This window comes from Mchenga conophoros, linkage group LG23 (assembly GCF_057382185.1).
Source record: "Mchenga conophoros isolate Kocher_MC1m ecotype Shallow Benthic linkage group LG23, M_conophoros_male_GT1.1, whole genome shotgun sequence".
Classification (NCBI taxonomy): Eukaryota; Metazoa; Chordata; class Actinopteri; order Cichliformes; family Cichlidae; genus Mchenga; species Mchenga conophoros.
In genome coordinates this window covers 27795765-27811283 of record NC_140547.1, presented here as the reverse complement: position 1 = coordinate 27811283, position 15519 = coordinate 27795765, and the positions used below count along the sequence as shown (strand labels likewise).

The 15519-nt window shown below is 41.9% G+C and overlaps 1 protein-coding gene across 1 annotated transcript in view; it reads right to left on the bottom strand.

Annotated features, from left to right (window-relative positions):
* The window catches only part of LOC146547395 (activin receptor type-2A), a 76969-nt gene that overhangs the window by 34784 nt on the left and 26666 nt on the right, over window positions 1–15519 (bottom strand). Inside the window, exons 2-3 of the mRNA XM_085264449.1 lie at window positions 2761–2968; window positions 414–547 (exon numbers count right to left, since the gene is read on the bottom strand). Of these exons, the coding sequence (XP_085120575.1) occupies window positions 414–547; window positions 2761–2968 (342 nt within the window). The remainder of the gene's footprint in view (window positions 1–413; window positions 548–2760; window positions 2969–15519) is intronic.

Below are 15519 nucleotides of genomic sequence, written 5' to 3'. Positions count from 1 at the left end.
ACCTATTGCAGGGATCAAGCCCTGAATACGTTTTTCATAAACCTAAAAAAAATATCTCAGGATCAAAGCAAAATCTGAGTGTACACCGGCAGATGAGGACAATGCACTGAACACAGCAACTGGATGCTCCCCTCTAAAGTTCAGTGAAGTGAGTAAAAGCAACAAGCATTGAAAAGAGCTCTGGCTGATGCTCAGTGCCAAATATGGACCAACCCTTGTGCAGTTCGAGTGCCTGTAACTCAGAAAAGATTAATAACATATAGCATGAACTTACAACTTTCCAGGAACTCATTAAACATATATTAAAGCATTAAGCTCAAGCCTAGCAAACAAACTGCAGCTCTGACTAAAAGAAAGCGTTTGTGCCCGCTGAGAAGTCGTCATTTTCAGTGAGCGTGCTGGACTGTACATACTGTAGGCGGTCGAATGGTGCGGGTCGCTCTGCGGGGGCGCTTCAGGGGCGTACAGGAACCTCTCGTTGCACATGTTGCCTTCACAGCAGCAGAAGAAAACATCGGGACTCTCCTTCCTCTCCACACACTCGTTACTGCAGAGGACACAGAGGTGGAAATCAGAAACACTCAATCCTCTCCATGCACTGCAAAAGGACATGGGAGCTATTTTGAACATGCACTCACTCCAGGAGACGTTACGCAAAAAAAAGAAAAAAAGAAAACACACACAACAAACAAACACCGCTTTCCATTCCCTCGCTGCTGCAACAGAGGACATGAAACAAAACATTTATAAAATAACTCCTACACATGCGAACATGGACGCCGACAATCGCGCTTGCTCTCTCTTCTCACACTCACGCAGCCATCAGATAAAAGCCAAAGGAAGTGGCAGCCGCCCTCGATTTGCTCTGGACTCTCCAGGGAGGTGAGGCGGCGCCGTCTGAGCAGAGGTACCCCGAACTGTGCGGGCTACACATCCGACAACAACTTTATCGTTCGGGAATCAAAAAGGAAAACAGAACTGGCTCAAACCGGTATCCGCGGCCAGGGTGATGCTTTACTCTGGGACAAACTATAATAATCTCTTATTATCATCATCATCTGTTTACCGTCCTGGATGTGGACGCATAATTCACGCTGTGGTTCAGGCTCCCTCGCGCGTGGTAATTAAAATGCAGCCATTTGGATGTGGAATCTCACACAGGGACACAAATTATGCTCAAGGTGATTTTAAATGTATTTAGAGTTGAGGCTGCTGCTTTTGTCCTGATTCAGAGGCAGTGCAGAAATTAATGGGCAGCTTCTCAGCAACAACCCCTGCCACCATTAAAAGCTCACCCTCTTAGAGCGCACGCATGTCTGGTTAAAGTTTGATATTTCCCGTATTCTGTTACTTACTGATGGGAATTTAACTACTATTTTATACCATGCAACCTTCTAGTGACAGCAGAAAGTTCCCTTAAAATCATCAGCTGAGATTTCTTATGTTTTTAAGGTTAAAGGGAGTCTGCTGGATGCGAAAACCCAAATGTAAATACACAGAAATGTAATCAAACTACAGTTTATTTACTTTAACTGGACTTCATGAGCTATTCTGCTTGCTATTTATAAAGCCACTTTATTGTATATACTCAGTGTTTTTTATACAGTGTCCTGTATTTTATTTAAAGTTTAGACAGGCGTGGGAAGGTTATTAGGAAACCACTGCACTGTTTGAACAATGTAAATCTTAAAGTGGGACTATTCTGCTAACATCCATATTTTTATTCTTGGACCCTATTAGAGTAGCTATGCATGATTCGCAGTTCAAAATAATCCAAATTTGCCCTACATGCCCATCAATGATGCTTGCTGTGTGCTTATACTATGACTATAGCAGGTCATTTAGTCCACAGTACCTACTAAGACACACTCCGCTTTCCCAGTAATATGTTATGCATGTGGTAATCAAAGACGAATTATAATATAAATAAATAAACAAAAATAATTTTCTTTGTTTCCTTTTTGCACTGTTACTTCAGCCAGACTGTTATCTGAAACCAAAATGGGAAGTTAGATGGTTGTTTTTTCCCCCTCAATATTAAACCAAAGTCATGTGACCTACTTCAATTTTATCAGATAAAACAACCCCCAAATTTTGCTTTTTTTCCCCTCTTTAATTTCTCATGTTAGACAGATATTAGGCAGGCAAACTGGAAGCTGAAGTGCAATGAATATTAAAATAATAAGGAAATAATAAGGAAACAAAGGAGGGAGGCAGGTGGATACACAAGTGTCATAGATAGGTTGATTCAGTGGGTAGGCAGGTGTGATGGTTGAAAAGCTAGATAGGTAGCAATGTAAGAAGGTAAGTGGGCGGATAAACAGGTGTAGTGGTAATTACATGTGGTGGTTAGTTGATAGGTAGGAAGCCAGGGTGGCAGTGGGCAGGTAACTATTGGAATAATTGGTTGGTATGCAGAGTGGGTTGGTGGGTAGGGGGTCTGGTCGATTGCCTGGTAGGAGGGTAATTTGTTTGACTGATAGAGTCAATGATTGGGTGGCTAGCTGGTTGGGTAGTTAGGTAGGTAGTGTTGTCGATTGGTTGGTGGGTGGATAGGGAGAGAGAATAATTGGCAGGTTGGATGATGATTGAAGGTTGATTGGTTGTTTGATGTTCAACCTTTCAACTAAAGCCACGTCCAGCCACAATAAATGGCAGTTTAACACACAGCTGACCACACCAAAGCAGTAAAACTCACATATTTGTTCAGCATATCTTTAAAATGCTTTTTTACCCTCCCCGTAAATGTTTCCTGCTTACCTGTCGTAGCAGTTGACATCATCCAACCAGCATCCCTGCTTGACAATCTCCACAGTCCCGGAGACATTTTTCCATGTGGCGAAACAGTGCCGCCTCTTGTCTTTCTCGCCATAGCAGGGTTCGATGCCGCTGCGGTTAGTCCGCTCCTTCTCCCAGCTGGAGTTGTAGTAGGCGCACTCCTGCGTCTCTGAGCGTCCCAGGATGGCGCCTGGAGAGGACAAAGAGGTTATTCTTTAATTTCTTTCCTTTTAATTTGAAGAAGAGCATTGTTGACTCTTGCAGGGGAAGATAAATTACTCTATCAAACATGTTGTCAGGTGAAGTCTCAAACACTCATGAAAGAAACTTTTGAATGAGGAAATTTACAACCGCTGTGGCTGCGAGGTGTAAGAGTTGCTCTCCTTCCTTGTCACTGACAAAGAAGATAATTTAGCTGTGTATCAATAACTGGTGGAAGGACATTTCTTTACAGCCTCCACATATAAAATGAAGTGAAGTCATAAAACATTTCTCAATAATAAAAATTCACTTCTCTGGTACTTTTCTATGTGGACTCCCAGAATGCCTCTGAATCAATACACCAATGAAAAATAAAAGCGTTAAAAAAATAAAAATGGCAGTTACTGGAGGAACAAAAAAACAAAAGTTCCTGTCCACAAACAAAAGCAGAGCAGGGACGATCGACTTCTCTCCCCGCCAAAATAAAAGGGACTCTGATTTCCTGCGGATGAAGCCTGCAGGCAACAAACTGATATCCAGGGAAATAACTGCATGACAGCTTGTCAGTTTAGCATTGCTGCCGCTGCCTCTCATCACCTGTCAGAGATTTAGTCCAGTTTAGACTGCTGACAAGTCTGAGGATAGTCAGCCGCTGTTTGCCTGCTTCCTGGCGCTGCAAGCTAAACAGCCCAGACACACAGGAAACAAAGATTACTTCCCACATTATTTGGTTTGTGCTGCTACAAAGTGAAATAAAGAAATTTTGACTCTTAGTCCTCTAAATTTGTCCATTCAGTTTTTAAGCCATGAAATGAAACCGAAAGAGTTTCTGAGCTCCTTTATGCTAAATTTCCTTTTCGTTTTACGCATTTCTGTTGAATTCTACCTTCCACAGCCAGCTTGCTGCCATTTGCTGTCGAGATGTAGCAAAAAAACAAAAATCTTTGCTAGAGTTACCCGACAGCCACTGATTGCAAATATATTTGCAGAGGTGTATATGCCTTATATGCTCTATTTCCCTGTATCTTTGCATATGTGCTTGCACCCATTTCGTATTTTCCTAGCAAAATATAAAGAAATTAGGGGTGTCAAGGCCTCCATACTGCTGCTTTGTACTACAGTACTTGACGCTGATTGTACAAAGCCAGGTTTCCATGGTACAACATTCGCAAGTCTATTAATCAGGTTGTATGTGTGCGCTTATACACCACTCTGCATTTAATCATTAGTCATTATTAAGCTTTAGCTCTCTTCCACAGTGTGTCTTTGTCCTGTCCCCCTCCTCACCCCCAGCCAGTCATGGCAGATAGCTGCCCCTCCCTGAGCCTGGTTTTGCTGATGGTTTCTTCCAGTTAAAAATGAGTTTTTCATTCCCACTGTTGCCAGGTGCTTGTTCAAAGGGGGTCATCTGATTGTTGGGGTTTTCTCTGTGTTATTGGAGGGTCTCCACCTTAAAATGTAAAGCACCTTGAGACAATCAGTGTTGCCTCAACCAATTGGTAATCTTGTAAGCTTTTATATATAGGATTCATATTGATGAAAATCTTTGTCAGACCACAATACAACAGATAAATACAATTTCAAAGACATGGAAATGGTGTGCGCTGTCAAAAGGCTCTGAGCTACCTCAGTCTGTTTATATAAGTCAATTAAAGCTATTAAAATGAGGCACTGGTATCCAACTCTGGAGTCAACATTCAGCAGATATACAAATGATACATGGCTTCTGTTTTTTGTTGCTGCTAAATGTGCAATTAGTGAGATTTGTGGCCTTTCGGATGAAGAGTGAGAAAAGCCACTAAAGTAGAGGCTGTTAGCTGGACATTTTTAAACAAACAGGATTTGTTATTTATCTCTTTATACCCGTTTAATTCACTCTTAATTGTCTGTTTTTTGTTTTTGTTAAATTGTTCCACCCTTGTAGGATTTGCGCTCTTGACCTAATTGCCTTTTGTTTATTGCTGCTTTTAATGTCTCAAAAGCACACTGTAATTTAAGAAAAAAGCGGACAAATAGAAAATAATGTTCCAATTTATGGGATCATTATCCGCTCTCCTCTGCCAGTGAAATCACGTCGCAGAGGAGAAGAGTCCTGACCGTGTCTGCAGTCACAGTAGCTTTCAGAAATTAGAGCTTAGCTTGCGTAATGGAGGTTAACTTTAGAAATATCATGTATTTTTCAATAAAATGGCTGCTTAAGTAAAGCCAGTTAATGCCAGCCGGGTCCCCCAGAAGCGTCGCAGGTCTCTTTTCAACGACATTAACAGCTGCAGATGGAAGTGAGAGGAGAATGGCTACTTTACTGGCAGGCGAGGTCACGCTGCCTCTTACCAGCACCGACAGCATTTTCTCTCTCGTCAAATCCATTTCCCATGAAGCCCCAAACTATTTCACAGCAACAGGTGCAACTGTGAAGTGCTGTCTGCGTGATTGAAAGGAAATGGCTCAAGTAAAGAGGGAGTGAGAGGAGAAAGATAGTTGGGGCTGCTGAATGAGCAAAGCTGAAATAATTGGTTCTCAAAAAAAACTAAACAACTGTACTTTTCTATATGGTAGCTAATGTTACCAGCAACTTTTACAGCAATCAATTTTAATGCATGTCCATGAGTTACATAGCAGTACAATTCAATTCTTTTGGGAAGGCTTTCCTCAAAGACAAGGTTTAGGAGGGTGCTTATGAGAATCCTTGACCGTTCTTCCAGAAGCGCATTTGTGAGGTCAGACATTGTTGGGTGAGAAGTCCTGGCTCACAGTCTCCACTCTAATTCATCTCAAAGGTGTTCTACCTGGTTGAGGTCAGGACTCTGTGCAGGCCAGTCAAGTTCTTCGACACCAAACTCGCTCATCCATGTCTTTATGGACCTTGCTTTGTGCACTGGTGTGCAGTCATGTTGGAGCAGGAAGGGGCCATCCTCAAACTGTTCCCACAAAGTTGGGAGCATGAAATTGTCTAAAATGTCTTGGTATGCTGAAGCATTAGTGCATGAGTTGCTTTCACTGAAACTAAGAGGCCGAGCCCAACTGCTGAAAAACAACCCCACACCACAATCCCCCCTCCAACAAACTTTACACTTTGCACAAAGCAGTCAAATATCGTTTAGTACCGTTCCCCTGGCAACCGCCAAACCTGAACCCGTCCATTGGAATGTTGGACGGAGAAGTGTGATTGATCACTCCAGAGAATGTGTCTCCACTGCTCTACAGTCCAGTAGCAGCATGCTTTACACCACTGCATCCAATGCGTTGCGCTGTGCTTGGTGATGTAAGGCTGCAGCTGCTCAGCCATGGAAACACATTCCTCTCTACGCACCGGTTCTAAGCTAATCTGAAGGCCGCATGAATTTGGAGATCTGCAGTATTGGCGACCAGAACACCTGCTGACCCCGCTCTGTGATTTTACATGGCCTACCACTTTGTGGCTGAGTTGCTTTGCTATACCACTAATAGTGGCCTGTGGAAAATCTAGTAATGAGGAAATTTCATGACTGGACTTTTTTCACATGTGGCATCCTATCACGGTACCACGCTGCAATTCATTGAGCTACTGATGTGGATGGATAAGTGAATACTTTTGGCAATACAGTGTAAGTTGGTGTTGGATTATATAAAGCAATTCTCCAGCTGCACATTCCAACAATAAATGACTTTAAGATACATCAATACGTTTCCATGACTTGGAGGATGTTAGTTTGATGTTGTGTTACATAAGGCATTTATTCTGTAGAGTGGGCTATTGTTTCCATTTATGGCCCCCACTCCACTCCTTATTCATCCATTCACACACTCATTTATACAAGAACATATATTTTAACATTCACACACTCACACTCTGACAGATGCATCCCAGGCAACTCGAGGGTCAGTATCTTGCTTGAGGATACTTTGGCATACATGGAAATCTAAACACAAGTCTGCTGATTGGTAGATGACCACTGTAACAACAATAACAATGTTTTCAAATTGTTGCAACATCTATCTGTGAGTCTCTGATTCGATGACATGATGGTACAGTTATGTCTTCGGCCTTGCCGTGATGGTGCAAAAGCTGCAAAACTGGGAGAAAAGGCTTGGGACAGTGCATGTGAAATCAACTTTGTTGTCCAGTGCCGTTCCTCCAGCACCAGACAGTTGGTATAACAAAGAACTATATCCTTTTTTATTTTGCCTATGGTTGCCTGTCCACTGGTATTCATTTAGCGTTGGGTTCACTTTCAAATTAGGCTTTTAAAACTGTTCTAATCATTCCATGGTGCAAGGAAAACAGGCAGCGGTAAACCATCGACTCCTGTGTTCTTAATAGTAAAATTACTACTTTTGTTAATGGAGCCCAGAGAGCAATAAAATGGTTTCAGCTTCCAGTGGAAAAGTAAAACAGAGAAAATGACCTAAAAACAGCACACACCTGAATTTCTTAAAATTTTTTTTTTTTTTTTTTTTTTTACTTTCACCCATGAACCACAGGCGTTTCTGTACAAAAACCACTTCAAAGAAACCAAACCATCCCAGCTTACCCAAACAAACACTCGTTATTGTAAATGTGTCTTTAGGAGTAAAATTGCTGTTTTTGTCAATGGAGTCTGGTGGCTGCTTCCAACAGCAATTAACACAAACTTCAGAATTTAGTTTCCTGCGAACTGCTGCAGCTCTTTTACTTTATCCTGACCTCAGTTTGTTCTCAAAGGTTGCTTTGACAAGAAAACGGAACATCTAGCCAACTTCAGAGAAAATGCCAAGATGTACACTGCGTACTGCCTTTCAGCCTTAACCCCCCCCCCCCCCCAAACAAAAATAACACAAGCACAGGAAAAATAAGTATGCAGTATGCTAATGTGTAATGATGCAAAGGAAAAAAATCTACAGTGGAATAAAGTCACGGATATGTGACTGTACAGGGGGGAAAAAAGGAATTTGCCCTAACGTGCATTATAGCAGAAATAACGCCACGGGGAAGATTACCTCATCTGACGTGTGGTTTATGCGGTCTTCATTTTCCCTCCCAACCCTCCTACTCCTCCCACAAATAAACACATTTAAAACTTTCTAGGTTTGTATCTATGTGCATTTCACTCCTTTTCAAGATAATAATAAAAAAAAAAACCTACTCAACTGCAGCGATCGTGCCAAATTAAGGTAAACAAGATTGGTAAATGTCGATGCTTGAGCCGGCCAAATTAACAACTTTTTTTTTTCTTCCCCCTGAAAACACAAACTCCTGCCAAGACACCCTCCAGCAAAACATTCACATCTGCAGTGGGGATTATACGTGACAAAGAGTTGTTGAAAAGCCTGGTTTTCCTGTCACAGCCATTATACATTTGCATAAAACACAGCAAAAGCAACACTCCCTTCAGACATCCCATCATGCCTTTAGGTTGTTGTTTGGTTGCAGTTGGGTTCCAAGCCACATCTGGAGGTTGAGGGGAAAATTTAAAAAAAAAAAAAAAAAGGAAAGGAAATTTGTTTTCTTTGACCGGCGAAGAATGATGAACCAAAAACCAACCAAAAAAAATAAATAAATAAAGGTGGGAAGACCAAATTTTCCAACCGCAGATTCCCTGAAGGCAGTGACAGATAAGGAAGGCGAGTTGATGCTTTCCCTGAAAGATCCTATCCTTGAATAACCTATGATGTTACGCATGCATCTAAATACAAATGGCAAAATCCCTGGTGGTGTTTTGCTACACTTATCCACTCCAATCAGCCCTTTAGCAGTTTAAGTGTTCACTGTATGGCGCCTGCTTTCTATTATTTCTCTGCTTCCTAGATGGGGATGAATGCACCACTCGCCTCACTGGCCTCTCGTGGGAGCTGAAGGCGCTAATGATGGAGAGGTACGCCGAGGTAAAGCGGAAGGTTAGCTCATTAGCCACTTCTGGTGCGACTGCATTAGCTGTGCTAGCGCTGATCCCCCGTGGACGTCACGTCGCGGTGCTTGGAAAATGCAGTTTCTATCAAGCATGGGATGGTTTCCACTGAGTGCAGGCAGCCTGATAAGCAACTTCATTACAAGGAAGTCTTAATAAAACAAGCGTTCAGCACAGAGCAAACATTGCTGCATACTTGTGCACTCCAGTTGGATAAATAAAGCCCAGAAGAGAGTAAAAAAAAAAAAATGGCTCACAAGTTTGAGATAAGGTTGATTTGTGAGACCAAACACCAATCTACCCGCTATCTTGCCGTTTATGGCAAAGAGAAGCTTAAACAACTCATGTTTTGACTTTATCTTTTTTGAAAATGGCTAAAATGATAATAATGTTGCTCCAGCTGTGAGACCAACTGTTTTTTGACCAAATCTGTGGTGCTTTCCATTCATTCTTTACACTGTCAATCTGAATATCGAACCTTAAGGGCTTAGAGTGAATAATAAGGGTGTAACATCTGCTATGCTACGCTACGCTCGGTTCGGTATCTGAAGCCAAAGTGTCAGCAGTCTATTTGTGTTGACGTGCTGGAACAAAAACTTGTTTTCCATCAGCGACAGCATGTTAGTGGGGACTTTTCAAGTGGATAAACACAAAAACTAAGGTAAAAGTGGTCATAGAACACTTTTACTCGCTATGGAAGCTCCTGTGCTTGGGATCAGCACTGGAGCACTTTCATCTATAAGGTGTCCACTGGGAACACCATGAAGCAAGTAGTTCTTAAACCAGTGGGGATAACACTGGAACTGTGCCAACAATGCATTGGTAGAAAAACGGCAATATTGTGCGTCTTCAAGTGACACAACAAGGGCGAATCCCGAGTTCAACTTCTCTCATTTTTGAGGTGAGCTACTTAAATGGATACCAATGAGATCCAAGGATACTGCTGACTGATAGGGATGGACAATATGTTAGGGTCTTCGTGTAACCCAAGCAACTGAGCTCTGAATGTAATTTTAAATAGCCTTATATGTGGACAGGGCTTTATTGAAAGTTTACTGGCAGCATCTGAGTGATTTAATTACGATCAATATTACACTTTGTTCATATATTTTAAAGCATTATTTTTGATTTTGTTATTTAATTTATTTTTTAAAAACGGACACTCAAGATTTGTTACATGTAGTCATGCCAACTTTTCCCTTCATAGTGTGAAACTTTTCCAAGTTTCCAAGGACAATGGGGTGAAATTTGCCACAGTGAAGCCTGAACCACGAAATGATTGCCAGAATTTATTTATTTTTGTAATTTTGAGGTTTTAGTTAACCTTTGACAAATTTAAATAAAGAAAAGAAATTAAATATCAATTTGCACATATGAGTTTTCATTTGTAATATTTTTGCTATATCTGGTATTTTTAACGCAACTTATTGCTGACAGTTTTTCTTAAACAAAAGCAAATAAAAGGGTTAGGGTTTAAAAAAACATATCAATGATGATGTAGAGATGTTATAAACGTATGTATTGAAACTAGGGTGCTGCACCTACATCAGCACCTCACCTCATGATTTCTTACAGTGTTTCTTTTTTCTTTTGTTTCCAGCCAGATGATGCGCCTGGTGTCAATGTAAGTAAAAAACAACAACATAAAAACAAAAAGAAAACATGGAGACCTTTCAGATGGTACAGCTTATTTTGAGCAGCCACCTATCCCACATGGTGACTTTTTTTAGTTTAACCAAAAATGTACTTTTGGTTTTCTCGAGTGAATGATCAGATCACACATCCGTCGTGCCAATGGGTGCTTCTGTTTTTACACATCACCAAAATTAAACTCGCGCAGAAAGTACTAAACCTATGATACTGCTGCTCAAACTTGGAATGAGCTTAAAGTTGATTTGTATGTCTATGAAGTTACGAGGGCTCAAAATGCTCAAATTTAACAGGGACCGAATTTCAACTCAACTGTATGTACTTCAAAGGCCTGTAACCCAGAAAATATTCTTAGTATAGAGGCAAAATTTGCATGACTTCATTAAATATACTACAGTAATTAGTCTAAAAACAAAAAGGGAACTCATCTGATTCTGAGGGGTCATGGCGGATCTGATTTAAATGAATTATTTCTTGAGATGTTAGCTCCCATGAAACACGTCAACAGCTTCATTCAGGTATTACAGTTTGCCTCAAAGAGCTGCGAGCTATGTGAACTGCAAATACAGCGCCGAGTTGTAAATACAGCCGTTAAGAGCTCAAATCAATCACTCCTCTGAAATGAGGTGACAGTACAGGCCGGCTGTCTATAGCGCTGTGCGCCAAAGGTGGCCAAGAGAGCTGCCGGGTAGCGTGGCGGATGTGAAGGATATAAAGCAGAGAAATCAATCTTCTGACTAAGTTGCAGCTCAGAGTTGACTAAAGTGGATAATGTCACCGAGCGGTTGTGCAAGGACATACAATAACAGGGCTTCCACCCACAAACACACATGCTGGCAATAAAGAGATGCTGTCCTCAAAGATATCTCACGTGTGGAAATGTCAAACACAAGCGGCACGGGCTCACTTTGTTTACCCGTGATGAGGTCGGTCGGCCTACAGACGCTCTTAATGCAAGGCTGCTTTCTTTGCGATGACGCTGGTAACGTATATTTAATTCATTACGAAGTAAATGAAAGTGTCAGGGTGTCGAGATAAATGAACCAAAACACAGGAAAAAAAAAGAGTAACAGCAAAGTAATGAACGGAGGAGGGAAAATTAAGCAGCTAAAAGCAGCGGTGTGCTATTTAGCCTTAATCAACACGCCTGGCTAATTAATAGTAATGGTTGTCAGGGAGGTTATGCTGGAAGGTAAGCTCACGCGGGTTAAACAGGAAAAGAAAAGCATCCATTTACACTTCATATGGAGTCCATGCATCAGCTCATCCTTGGAACACTTTTTGTGACGTTTAATTGGTCATCCCCGTCAAAAAAGAAGAAAACAAAAACAACGCTACTTCCTTCCTACTTTCACACTCTCCTCTCTTTTTGTGAGCACAAATGACCACAGTGGATTTTACTCGGGCGCTTCCATCCATACGAGAGATTTATCAAGGTTAACCGTGACCTACTTTAGCAGCGGACATTTCAGTAAAATGTCTAAACACCTCGACCTACTTCTCAATTCACTGGGGGCTATTCTCCTCACCCCTCGCTACAGCTGCCTGCTAGTGGTTATTCCAAAATGTTATCCCATCCCCACAGCAATTAAGCTCCCCGTTATTAAAGAACTATAAAACTGGCGAGAAATAAACTAAGGATGCAAATATTCCTGCAAAGAACCCTGCAAACAGAGAGAGCGTAATAAGAGGATGGAAAAGATGCCAAACTTGGCAGAGACGCCGCGACTTGAGGAGATTACTGATCATCTGTAGTCCGCATTGAGAATTCAATCTTTTTTTGTCAGGAGGCCAAAAGGTCACTTTAGGCGCACACAAATGAGAGACATTGAGTTTGAGAGTTGCAGCAGGAAGATGCAGAAGGCAATGAGAAAACGTATAACCACGTGTAAGTAAATCATATTTATAAGAAAAGGCTCCACAGGTGGCTGTTAAACATGGTAAAATGGACCAGTTTTAATGACTCAGTCAATCTAGTTCTGAATTTAAATGAATCCAATAAAATGCACTTTTGTGCCTGAAGCAATGCAAATGTGAGAAATTGAGATACCGTCATGTACGGCTGAGCAGTAATTACACTCTAATTTGATCTTATTTTACAAGCATAACTCAGTTTCTTTACTTCAAAAAGCCACTGGTCACTGATCCCCTGGCAATCTCCTCTTATTAGAGAAAAATGTATGTTCCTCAAGTGGTTGATGAGTGGTTGCTGGAGGTTGCAGGGTCCTAGTGACCAAAGCAACAGCAAGAAGATTTTGGGTGCGCCATTGTTTATGTCATTGGTTGCCTATTATGTGAATGAAAGGTCCCAACAACTCTTCAGTATACCACCTTTGCAACCAATTCCACATATCGACAGTTGTACTTCCCGCAAGCACTGGCCAAACAGTTGGAAAATAAAAAAGAAAATTCCTCAGAACACGCAGTTTGTTGCTGACCAGTCTCTACGCCTGTATGACTTTGACTGTTTAGCTAGGCTTCGGTCAAGACCCATCTACAGGGTTTAGTTCCTAATCAGACAACCTTATGGTCCCCACGATATGCAACTTTATTTAATTGTTTGACAGAATCTACAGATGCATTGGGATATACTTTATGAGACTGTAACTGTAACTTTTCTGCCAGAGAGATTACAGATGTCCCAGGCCAGACGACAAGCACAACTGAACAGTCTGCATTTTCCAGGAATTCAGTCCTTCGAGTTTCTGATTTATCAACAATCAACTATTTTTGCTGGATGCCGACTTATTGTTTAGCAGCAGAAGTTGAGCCAGACTCCACATTTTTGCTGGATGACTGATTTTTTTCTTTTTCATTGAAATCAATGAGAAGGCTGCATTCTTCTAAATGATCTGCTGTTGTTGCTCGGAACATAACCTCCGGAGCATTAACTTTTTACAGGAACAGTTGTGAAACACGTTAAAAAGGTTTTAACCTTGTATTTCATCTCCTTTTACTGCACGTTGTTACTCAAATGGCTCCCCAGATGTCCAGAGAGGGATACATAGGATCACGAGAACTAGCACGTCTCTTTATTAGCAAAGCGAGATGGTTCTGGTGCGATCGGTCGCCAGGCCAGCGAGGTGCATGCTGGGTGGGAAATGACCACCAACCACCTGCCAAATGTTAGAGAAATTTCGACTGAGCCACTCTGGCAGGAAGCCAGCCAACGCCCGGAGGTTTTTTGTTCTCTCTGCTGGCTGGTGAAACCCATGAAGTGTTTGATTAATTTAAAGTCCTTGAGCTTGCGTGGCAGGAGGCCTTTTTGTCCCTCTGAGTTTGAAGAGCAACACTTACAGTTTAAAGAAAAAAGGCAAGGGGAAAAACAACAACAACAACAACAACAACAACATCTGCCAAACGGGCCACATTTCAGCCTCACAGTTTGGAAAACATGCCACTGCTTCATAAAAATAAATGTATATTTGGCTCCTTGCCGTTGCCAGTTGTGTTAACACCACAATGATTCAACCTATATCATGGCGGAGGACAAGTAATCTCTGGGTCGTGGAGGGTGGAGGGCAGAAATATGGCAAAACAACAACAACAACAAAAAAAAAAAACAAAGAAACCCGGGACCTGAGCTTGTCATCAGTGGACAATAACGGCGTTTAAAGGTGACATTTCAGACTCGAGAACAGCCCATCCAAGCATTTTCTGCCTGACGACTGTTGTTGAGGAATACAGGAACTAATATCCAATTTCCTGTGTGCGAGGCCCTGGTCACAGGGGCAGGCTGTGCTGCACTCTTGCTCTGCAGCCTCATAATGAAGTGGCATTTTGGCGGGCCGGGCCTGCGCTCAGCACTGCGTGCACTGAAGTAGGTAAACAACTCATTCATCAAGGCTTTTTTTGTGTGCCTGCCAGCAGCGAGGATTGTTCGTTATGATGGAATTTGTTCTAAGGATCAACTTATCATCTGCGTCCGCGGCCCAGATGAAATAGATTGGAGGTGATGTATGGGCGTTTGGGGCGCTGGTTTGTGTGGGAATCAGCCCGACCCGCAATGTAAAAAAAAAGAAAAGAAAAAAGAAACTCAGCATGAGCGATGGGCTTTGAATAAAGACGTTTGGGCTGAGACCACAGGTCAAAACGCCATCTGCAGAGCTGGCCTCTTGGCTTCCCAGCAATGCTCTTTTTTTGCTCCTGATGCAACCTGACACTCCTCTCCCTCCCAAGATAACTGACTCAAGACATGACTAAATGCAGCTTTTACATGTCGGAGAAAAACTTCTAATCGTGAGCGGTGTTGAACACTCTGCCGCGAAAAGCCATGCACGTGGAGCAGAGGCAGTTCCAAAGTTGTGCAGCAAAGCAGTGAAATAAGCAGGGAGCACAACGAGTGCCAGTCCAGTTTAGACATGCACACAGAGAAATAAACAGAATTGACATGACTTCGGGGTCGCGTTGGGTTCAGGCAGAAAAGGTTTTATAAGCTGTCAGGTCTTGTTTGGAGCTGCAGCTCTTCCTCTGATGGTACTTTATCAAATAGGTATCTGTTATGACTACGTTAATAGAGGAAAAACAAAAAAGTCCACATGGAAAATGAGTGAGTGTAAAGCTATGATGCTGAGACGATTTGCTGTCAGATTGTGGCACATGGAGAGGGTGTAAAACTGATTCAGTTGCAGTTGTTAAACAGCTTGAATGTGTTTTTAAAAGTGTGTACCAGCCCTGAAAGAACCCTCTGTACTAATGAATTTATGATGGCTCAAAAATGCACACGCACAAAATTTCTACTCACCAGCCCCATGTACTTCCAGGACCTCTAGTCATTATTTGAAGGTAAAATTTTGCATGATTTCATTAAATGTACTAAGGTTATTGTTTAAAAAAATCCAGGTGACTCTAGTGGGAACTTTTCACAGACTATTCGACCTACTTTATATTAAAAGACCTTTATTTTCCAATCTCCTGTTACAACGCCATATCTCAGTTTTTGGAACGAGACTGGACTTGAAGGCACGAGCGTACCATCGTGTCTGTGTTGGTGGCATCATTTAGGTGACGTAATCAGTCCAGGAGC